The sequence below is a fragment of the Moschus berezovskii genome, chromosome 20 (genome assembly GCF_049115385.1).
Source record: "Moschus berezovskii isolate FMDL1 chromosome 20, NW_MosBer_1.0, whole genome shotgun sequence".
In the NCBI taxonomy this organism is placed as follows: domain Eukaryota; kingdom Metazoa; phylum Chordata; class Mammalia; order Artiodactyla; family Moschidae; genus Moschus; species Moschus berezovskii.
In genome coordinates, this window is record NC_142479.1 from 56789458 (window position 1) to 56799512 (window position 10055).

Sequence of the window (10055 nt, forward strand, 5' to 3'; positions counted from 1 at the left end):
GTCTTAGTGCGACTTGCCACAGCCCTCTGAGGACTGGAGGTCTGTCCCCACAGGTACTGGCATCGGTCCCTAAATCCCCGGAAGCTGATTGAAGTCAAGTTCTCTCACTTGAGCAGAAACATGACCATGCAGCGCACCATGAAGCTCTACCGACTGCCAGAGGCCAGTGGGGCCCCAGGGCCTGGGCAGGAGCCGGAGGGAGGGAGGGAGGCCGGGAGAGCCTGGCGGGGCCTGGGGCAGGGGCAGGGGCAGGGGGCTCTCTTACCAGAAAAGCAGCCCAGCCCATAGTTTCCCAATTCCTAACCTTTTCCCTTCTGTCCTTCTCTTATCTGTGAAAGTGAAAGTGAAGTCGCTCAGTCGTGTCAGACTCTTTGTGACCCCATGGACTGTAGCCTACCAGGCTCCTCCGTCCTTGGGATTCTCCAGGCAAGAGTACTGGAGTGGGTTGTCGTTTCCCTCTCCAGGAGATCTTCCCAACCCAGGGATCGAACCCGGGTCTCCCACATTGCAGGCAGACGCTTTACCATCTGAGCCACCAGGGTTTTATTTTAGTTGGACTTTGTTTTCCTGAGCCTGCACCTGGGCTCGCTCCTCTGCCATCTGTTGGCAGACCCAGAGAATACCTAGTCTGTAATCTCAGCCTGAGGGAAGCACAGTGGAGAGAGGAATACACTCGCTGTCCTGCAGCCCATCCCAGGACCAGTGTAAACGAGCCACAGAGTGTCTGTTGCTACCTCTGCTGAGTCAGGTTGGGGGTGGGTGACTGAGCCCGCGAGGGGAGCCGAGATTTCCAGCTCAGTCCTGCCCAGACTTTGCTGCTAAAGGACCGGGCAGCTTCAGTGAGCTGATTTTCAACTCTGGGCCTTGGTTTGCCTGGTTTGCCAGTGAGATGGATGCGCCTGGGTCTTACAGTCCTTTCTCTTCCCTCAGAGCCCTTCCAGGCAGGGTCAGCAACGCCACTGGGTGCCTGCTGACCTGAGGGCTGACCCACCCCTGGACTGGGTCCAGTTTGGAGGGCCCGCTGCAGCAGTTAGGCACTGCCCAGGAGACCAGACTAGGGAGCCACAATGAGTGTCCCCTCCTTTCTGTTCTCATGATAGACTGGTCCCGCCTGCTAGGCAGACAGCGTTCTTTTAAGTGGTGTTGCAGCCAGGAGAATGTCTCTGGATCTCCTTGCCTGTGGGGAAGAACCCCAGCAGGGCTGCTTTTTCAGTCCAGGATTTGGGGTGTCACTGTAGGAGGTGCCAGGTAAAAATAAGGTCAGTGAGTGTTCCCTGGCAACATCAGGTTTAGCAAGGAATTTTGGCAGCTGGAGTTTCTGGAGCTGCAGTTTTAAAAGCAATTCCTGTTCGCCTGAAACTAACACAACTTTGTTACTCAACTATACTCCAATATAAAGTTAAAAATAAAACAGGTCTTACACTGGGAAGCAGTTGTGTCAGGCAGTGACTGAGGTATGTAAACCTGTTATTATTTAGTCGTGAAGTTGTGTCCTGACTCTTTTCTGACTCCGTGGATTGTAGCGTGCCAGGCTCCTCTGTCCATGAGGTTTCCCAGGCAAGAATATTGGAGTGGGTTGCCATTTTCTTCTCCAGGGGTCAGCACTGAACCCTGTCTCCTGCATTGGCAAGCGGATTCTTTACCACTGACCCACCAGGGAAGCCCCATATAAACTTACTCCACCCCATTTTCAGATTTGGCTGACCTCACCTCAGATAGTAAAGAATATGCCTGCAATGCAGGAGACCCAGTTTCGATCCCTGGGTTGGGAAGATCCCCTGGCAAAAGGAATGGCTACCCACTCCAGTATTCTTGCCTGGAGAATGGGCAGAAGAGGCTGGCGGGCTACAGTACATGGGGTCGCAAAGAGTCGGACACTATTGAGTGACTTACACTTTCATTTTTTTCACCTTTGTGTATTAAGCCCTTGGGGATGTTCCCTCAGCCACAGTGTTTGTTCCCGAGCATCACGTGGCTTCTTTTCCACTGAAGCATTTTCTAAGGAGAAGCAGCTATGGAGTGGGATTCTGGCGGATTAAGTCCTGGGAATTTAATGCTTTTCTTCTGAATTTAACTGGCATCATTGTCCTGCCGGGGGTGCTACTGGTGCAACGGTGCCCTGGTGGGCGTCCAGCGTGGACTCTGCTGGGCCCGGGGCTCCGTGGTGCCTGTCTGTGAGGTGCTTTAAGTCGGTAGGAGATGGAGCAGCGCAGAAAGAGATGAGCTGCAGTTGAGCGGGAGAAGGTTGTGAGGCTCAAAGGTGGGGAGCTAAGAAAGCCTTTGGGAGGCCCAGGTGTAGCTCTGGGCTGGACCCACTTGAGCACATCCATGCATTGGCCAGGGCTTCGCCATCACGGCACCGTTGACACTTTGGGTCGGGTAATTGTTGGTCAAGGAGACCATCCTGTATGTTGCAGAATGTTTACCAGCATCCCTGGTTTCTCCATGCCAGTAGCCACCCTCCCCCTAATGTGACAACCCAAAAACATCTCCAGATATGGTCAGATGTCTCCTGAGAGGCAAAATCGCTCCTGTTGAGCGCTCCTGGGCTAGAGAGACAGACGATCACAGCTACAACAGCCACTGGTTCCGAGGGTGCCTGGTCTGGGCTCTGTGCTGGGGTGTTTGGAGCAGGCAGGGCTGTGATGGGCTGTGTTTTCTTAGGAATCCAGCCTTGGCCATGTGGATAAGAGATTGACACAACAGCCTTAGCCAAGGATGGCAGCCTTAACCAGCAGGGAAAGGGCCAGATTCACTGTGAGGGCGGGACTTGTGCTTGCGGATGTGGACAGCGGGTGAGAGGGAGCTGCCTAAGATGATCTTGGAGGCTGTCTTGAGGGCCTGGGGGATTAGTCTCAGGGTCAGGGTAGGAAGGGAGACGGCCTGAGTTTTTCGGTCCGTGGAGGACTTGAGAGGGAGCCAGGGCGCGCGCGGCCAGCACAGCTCATGCTCTCTGGTTTCTTTCTTCCAGTCTCCCAAGACAGCTGGACTACGACCAATGGAAAAAAAGGACATTCCCATAGTGCACCAGCTCCTCAGCCGGTACCTGAAGCAGTTCCACCTCACGCCTGTCATGAGCCAGGAGGAGGTGGAACACTGGTTCTATCCCCAGGAGAATATCATTGACACTTTTGTGGTGGAGGTGAGTGGGGATGCATGTTCTGGGCCTTTGCCTCTTGGACAGGGAGGCCTTCTCCCTCAGTGATGGGTATCCCCAGGCTCGGTCACTGAAGAGCAGTTGACCAGAGAGTTGGCATCCTAGACTTCCTGGACCACCTGTGCTTGGTCCCCACTAAAGGCAGAAAGTTGCAGCTTGCATTTGCTGAAAAAAGCTCTTCTGGACCTGGCGTGAGCCCTTTATCTCTCCCTCCCCACTGCTGACCCTGAGCAGAGAGAGCTGAGCCCCGCTTGGTCAGGTGAGCTCTGCTTGGTCTGGAGCTGGCCGGACGTTTGAGGGGCCACGAGCTGTGAGAAAGCCCTGGTGCTGCAGGCAGGGAAGGAGTGTGGCAGAGTCAACCCCCGGCCTAGCCTGGGTTTTCCTCCCAGCTCTGTCCTCAGGTTCCCTCTTGATGTGTTTTCTCCTCCCTGCGTATCCTGTTTCAGTTTCCACCCATTCATCTGGAGGGACAGAGCTGCCCGAGGGTGGCGGAGGGCAATGGGAACAGAATGTGCACAGTCCCTGTGCTGGTGTGACCCTGCCTTCTGTATTGTCTTCCCATCAGAATGCAAACGGGGAGGTGACTGATTTCCTGAGCTTTTATACGCTTCCGTCCACCATCATGAACCACCCGACCCACAAGAGTCTGAAGGCTGCTTACTCTTTCTACAACGTTCACACTCAGACCCCTCTCCTAGACCTCATGAGCGATGCCCTCGTTCTCGCCAAAATGGTGAGGAGCCGACCAGAGGGAAGGGGCGGCGGGGCGGTGCTGAGCACGGCTCGCAGTAGCTACTCCTGGGCCGGGGGCTTCAAAGCCTCCTTGTCTTCTTGCTTCACTCTGGGAGCAGCCGAGCAGTTTCCAGCCAGCAGCTCAGAAACTAGGAGGGAGCACGGAGTGTCCACCCCAGGTGAAGACATTGAACTCCTGATTTATTTCAGTGAGTTTTGTTCTCACGGGAGGCGCTGCCAAGGAGCCTGAATAGCCAGGTCTGCACGGGGAGGTGAGGGGTTCTCCTTCCGACCTCCCCAGCGTGGGAATGGGGAGATTGGTGGTGTCTGTTGTGATGGGTCATCAGAGCCGCTGACCGGAGAGCATGGCGGGGAGGGGCCCAGGTTTCTCCTTCACCTGAGAGGTCACCCGGCAGCCCTGCCGCGTGGGGTCTACCTGCCCTCAGCCTGGCCCACTGTGTGCCGGCCACCAGCGACCATCCAGGCCCTGATCGAGTCTGTCACAGCCTCAGAGAAGCAAGTCACATGTCATAAAGTCCCTTGGTGCGCCAAGGCCGGGGACTTGGGGCGTCAGGGAGTGGGGGAGCAGTGAGGCTCATGGGAGTCACCTTCTCTCAGGAAAAGGTCCAGGGCTTGGTCTCCAGAGAGGACTGTGGAAGTTACGAGCATGTTTCAGGGAAGCGTAGCAAGGAGCAATGGGAGCGGCGGTGCACAAATGCACAGTGGGTGCACAAATGCGTCCTTGGGGGGGGACGCTGCGGAGAGGCCAGGTAAGGTGGCACTCAGCATGTCATGAGAACTGCCACTGGAGAGCAGGGCGCTGACGGGAGTCTGGATGTCCACAGAAGCAGCAGGCGCCTCTGAAGGCAGATCGCTGTCCTGGCCGCCTGCCTGCGGGGCGGTTCTGATACGACAGAAGAGAGAGGGCAGGAAGGTGAGGCGGCGTCCACCCATCCTCACCTGTCCTCGTTTCTCCCTGCTGCCCCGCAGAAAGGGTTTGACGTGTTCAATGCACTGGATCTCATGGAGAACAAAACCTTCCTAGAGAAGCTCAAGTTCGGCATTGGGGATGGCAACCTACAGTATTACCTGTACAATTGGAAGTGCCCCAGCATGGGGGCGGAGAAGGTATGTACGTTCTGGGCACCGCCCCCCACCGCGCTCCCTGGCAGCCGGGCCCATGGCGGGGCTGACCCGGGTCAGGTGTTGGCATCTGTAATAGAAGCAGGGCCTCGGGTCTGGGGTCCAGCATCAGTCTGGGCCCTGGAAGAGTCCCCTCCATCTGGTGGCTTCACAAGCAGGGGCGGTGTTCCCCTTTCAGCAGCAGGTGTGAGGGTGGCAGAGGGCACAGGCCCCTGAGCCACCCGGAAGTGGGAAGGTTGTTTCCAGTCTCTCCTCCCACCGGGTGAGTGGCCTCATCCGGTGGGACAGGGCTTTGGGACTGTCCCAGGACACTGGCCAGTCACGCGCCCATGGTCTGCCAGCAAGAGAGAGTCGGACTCGAGGGGCTGCTGCCCTCGTCCCAGCATGGACCTTCCTCCACCAGCTCCAGAGGGCAGCTCAGGGCCAGGGGAAGCCCGCACTTAGAGGGTACCTGACGGCTGAACTGGAGTGCAGCCTGGTGCCCAGTATTCCTCAGGGTGCCTCAGATAAAGGCTCTGATGTCTGAAGCGTCACGCGGAGATTGAGAGCCCAGGAGTCTGCTCACTCAGCACAGTAGCGCCCTGCAGACTCCGTCATTGGACCTTCAGGACTGGGTGGGGAGTGGGGAGGTCCAGACAGCTGTCCCCTCAACGCTGCCTCTCCCCTCTTGGCTCTCCTAGGTTGGGCTGGTGTTACAGTAACCAGTTGCCAGTGAGATTCTGGATAAAGCCACTGAGAATTACCAGGAAATGGAACCCCACCACTTGTTGGTCCAATTTTCACAAACGTGAGAATCCCTGGCAAGGGGAGCAGAACTGAACCGGCTTTACAGACCGCCACTGAACTTGATGATTGTATTGCAATGGCGTAGGCTGCGAGATGTCATCTCTGGCCGTGTCTCTGGTCTCCCTGTTTTCTAAATAATCGCATTGTTATGCAGCCACGATCAAGGGAATGTAACTGCTGAAAACTAGCTTGTGATTGGCATATTATGGAGTTAACGGGTGAATAATAAAAGTATATATATATATTATATATATATATATATAAATATTTTAAATATCTTTCATGTTCCAAATGTACAAGGATGTTTGGTCTCTAATGAAAAACTGAATCCAGATCATTCCTCAAAATTCGACTCTTTAAGGCCAGTGCCCGACAAACACATATCAGTACAAGTGAATTGTTTCCTTCTGAAAGCAGGCATGGACTTTTCTCAGGGGAGCAGGAGAAAGAGGATGTGGGAGTCTTACCCAGTTCCCCTTCTGAATCTGCTGAGTTGATTGGCTTGGCGATGTCAGCGTCAGGTGGAGGGGCTGTACAGGGCTTTGGGGAGGGCTCAGCGCTCTCTGGGAAGTGCAGGTGGAGGCCTGGCTGGGGCAGACCCAACTCCGAGGCACTCCTGCAGGGTCCGCACCTTTTCTGCGTCCTGAACCTGCACAGCAGGGATGACCTGTGAAAGTGCGTTTCATGAATCCAATTCCCTCTTCTAGTCCTCTTGGCCTGCTCCCTGTAGGAGGTCATCCTGCCAACAACTGACTTTTACATCCAGGCTCTCTAGCCAACTGTTGCCAATCTTATATGACAGGGATAAGTCCTGTGAGATTGTTTTTCCACTGCCTGGGGTGACTGGCAGTATGACGGAGACCTTTGACCTCCTTGTATAGCATCTGGGACCTTGTGGAGACTGTCAGTGCAGGCCCTGCTTAGCTCATCTTAGAGCAAAGAACCAGGACCCTGATGCCCACAAGACTGGTTAGACAAGGATGGCGTGGGGCTGATACCCGGACCTCGGTTTCCAGACTTGGGCCGGTGCCTTCCAGTCCATTAGCCGTCTCTGCTCCTTTCCAAGACACACAGCCTGCAGGTCACGGCAGGGAGTGGTGGTGAGATGCCAGTCTGCACTTGGCAACAGACTTGATTTCCTGTTGCCATTGTCGGAATCTGATTTCCACTGATGATGTGCTGTGGATTTTTGCGGTGGCGGTGGTGATGGTGACTGAAGCTGCCTGTGGCCCTCCAAATAATGGAGGCTCCAGTCACGTGATTGTCATGTAGGCATTCCTCGGTTGTGCTCAGCCAAGTGGTTTGGGGAGGGTTGGGCTATGAATTGTCAGCAGCAGCAATTCATATTCAGACTTGTATGTAACTTTTGCTCTAGGAGGAGGAGGTCAATGGGTGGATGGTATGATGTGTGGGGTGGGGCGTTTTCTGGTTGCTTTTACCTCTACTTGTAGAGGGAAGGAAGCCCTTAGCCGGCAGGCCAGGCTCAGCCCAGCTGTGGGAACTGAAACCGTGTTCTACGGGCCAGGAAGGCTGTGTTGCAGGCTGTGGGCTCTGGTGAGGTTTGCCAGAGACTGATTCTGCAGAGTTCCCAGAGCTGGAGGGGATCGCGTGCTTAGTTGGGATGGGGTCGTGCTGCCCCTGCCCAGGCAGGGCTGCTGGCCAGGCTTTCTGCATACGGAGCCCCCAACTCCACTGATCACACTTTCATCAGAGGCCTCAAGGGGGCTCCTTTCTCCCCGTCATCCCTGTGCTGCAAACTGTAGGCCTCCATTGTGGCTGACCTTTGACTCCTTGACTCCAAGATACCCAGACCAAAGAAGCTGCTGTTCTCAGCAAGATGTGCACTGCATTCCACAGACGGCGGGAGTCAGAGAGGCAGGGGCTTGCCCACACAGCCACATAGACATCAGACACATGGCATCCTACGGCCCAGAGCAGCCCACCCTGTGCGTGCTTCTAAAGATGTCAGAGAACAAAGTTCCCGACTCTCCCACCTCAGGCGAGACTGGAACTTGGACAGGCTCCCTGTCACAGGCTTGCTCAGCTCTGGGCCAGGTCCTGGCCTGAGCTGCCTCTGAAATTTGGGGTGCCCGACGGCCCCAGGAGTGAGCCTTGCCTTGGTGACTGAAGTCATGGGATGGAAGCTGTGAGGCCCGTGCCCGCTCTGGAAGAAACCGATCGCCTGGGGAGCTCCCAGTGTCTCCCTGCGGTCTCTCCGTGGACTCTGCTGTCGCCCTCTGTAGGGGCCCTGCCCGCCTTCAGCGCCACCCACAGGTCTGCAGGAGTCAGCTCAGCGGCTGCTCTTCATCTCCTTTCTGCCCAAGCACTCCCTAGGTCCTTCACTCGACCCGTTCCAGGACTTCTGGTCAGAGAGCTCAGAGAGAACCATTGCTTGGGGTTTGGGGCCTTGCAGGATGGTGGAGCCGTGACTGGCTTAAACCAAGCAAGGGGAAGACCCCAGGGCCTCCAAGCTCATCAGCTGGGACTTGCCTCAGGCCGCTGCTCATAGTGGGCCTCCCGGGTATGGCCTTGCCCTCTGCCTCCAGTGCTGGCTTTCAGACTTGGGTTCCTGATGTTTACCTCCAGCCTTTGGAATGACCCATGGCCTCCTATCTCTGTTTGGAGAGAGCTGGGGATACTGGAGGCCTCAGCTCTGGACTGAGGTCGGCACAGGGCTTGTGTCCCCCACGCACGCCTACTTCCGAACATGCTGCTGTCTTATTTGAAGCCTGGCCTACATCAAGCCACTGCAACACCTAGGTTAATGGAAAATTTCAGGCCTTGCCTGCAACTCCATTCTAACTGCCGTCGCCCACTTGCTGGCTCAGTTGAAGCCCAGGGTGGGTGTCCCAGTGCTCTTGAATTCTTTGCCCAAAGATGACCAGCATTTCCCCAACTGAAGGGATGGCCCAAAGGCCTGGATAGCTTCACAGCTGCAGCCCGGGAGAGGGTGGCTGCTGGGCCAGGGGTGGGGCGGGGCGTATCTCTGGCCAGGGCCTTTCCACCCCCGGCTGCCTTCTTCAGGCCTGGCCGCCTGCCCTGGAACCAGAGGAGACCCAGGGCTTCGGGTTATTACTGTCAGGGGAAGGCAGGCCTGCAAACAGACTGTCCTTAGGGAGGCTGTGGGGAAAGATTTCATTCAGATCAGTTCAGTTCAAAAATACTGATTGACTACCAGCCGGGCATCCGCCTCTGGGATCGGGGAAAGGGGAGGCTTCACCTTTGTGTCTTGGCTTTGCTCTGGACTGTGGGAGGGGCATCCATTTCCAGGGTGGGGGAAGAAATACCAAATGCATTGTTGTTCTGCTTGGTACATCTCACTTGTTTCTAATAAAGGAAGCAGCTGGACACACCCTCCTGCCCTCTTGGTATTCCTCTGGTCAGCAGGTGGCAGTGGAAGCCCAGAGTCCCCAGTCCGGGCCAGCGCCCTCTCACCCTGCAAGGAAGGCCCTCGTGACCAGAGACACTTCTGAATACTTTCCTTTGGCAAGACTACCCTTTGAGGGCCAGCTTGGCTCTTTTTCCCCTAATCTCTCCCACCCGCCAGTGAGGAGCCGGGACTGACTCGGGTTTATTCTGTGTAAGAGGAGCAGCCAGGCTCTGGGCCAGCACCCGGGACCTTGGCAGAGCCACCCCTCAGTCCGGATCAGCGGGGCTCCTCTGACAGGGCGCAGGCAGTGCCCCTCCCACTGTCCAGAATGTCACACCTCCCTTGGCAGGGCAGGAGCCAGGTGGTTCTTTTGAGTCACCTGGGGTGTTTCAATTATTATTTTCTTGACACACAGAATGTGGGATCTTAGTTCCCAGACTAGGGATTGAACCTGAACCCCCTGCATTGGAAACAGAGTCCTAACCACTGGACCACCAAGGAAGACCCCTCCAGGGGTGCTTAACACTGCAAGCTGTCAGGTCCCACTGAACCCAGAAAATTTCCCAGGAAAGGTCTGAGGAACATATCTAAACTGTCTGCTCAGACCCCTGTTCTCTTCCTGTGGACCTTTTCATCCATTTCTGCCCCCCACACATGGCTGGTGCCTCCAGCCCCCTTTCCAGGGAACCTGGGCCCTGAGCAGAGCCTGAGAGGTCCTGCTGCCCCTGGGATCATCCCTGGAGCCTTTCCCTGACCCTCCCAGACCTACAGTTTAGGTCTCTCCCCACCTGGGACCAGCTCACTCCAGGCCTTCAGGGCTGGGGAAAAAAAAAACACCATAGCCCTGCGGGTGGTCTCTGCCCAGCG

At 56.0% G+C, this 10055-nt stretch overlaps 1 protein-coding gene across 1 annotated transcript in view; it reads left to right on the forward strand.

Moving 5' to 3' along the window:
• NMT1 (N-myristoyltransferase 1) overlaps nucleotides 1-6069 on the forward strand; it is a 30477-nt gene extending 24408 nt beyond the window's left edge. The window contains exons 8-12 of the mRNA XM_055408076.2: nucleotides 54-162; nucleotides 2972-3142; nucleotides 3723-3890; nucleotides 4880-5017; nucleotides 5713-6069. Of these exons, the coding sequence (XP_055264051.1) occupies nucleotides 54-162; nucleotides 2972-3142; nucleotides 3723-3890; nucleotides 4880-5017; nucleotides 5713-5733 (607 nt within the window). The 3' untranslated portion in view covers nucleotides 5734-6069. The remainder of the gene's footprint in view (nucleotides 1-53; nucleotides 163-2971; nucleotides 3143-3722; nucleotides 3891-4879; nucleotides 5018-5712) is intronic.
• The last annotated feature ends 3986 nt before the right edge of the window (nucleotides 6070-10055 follow it).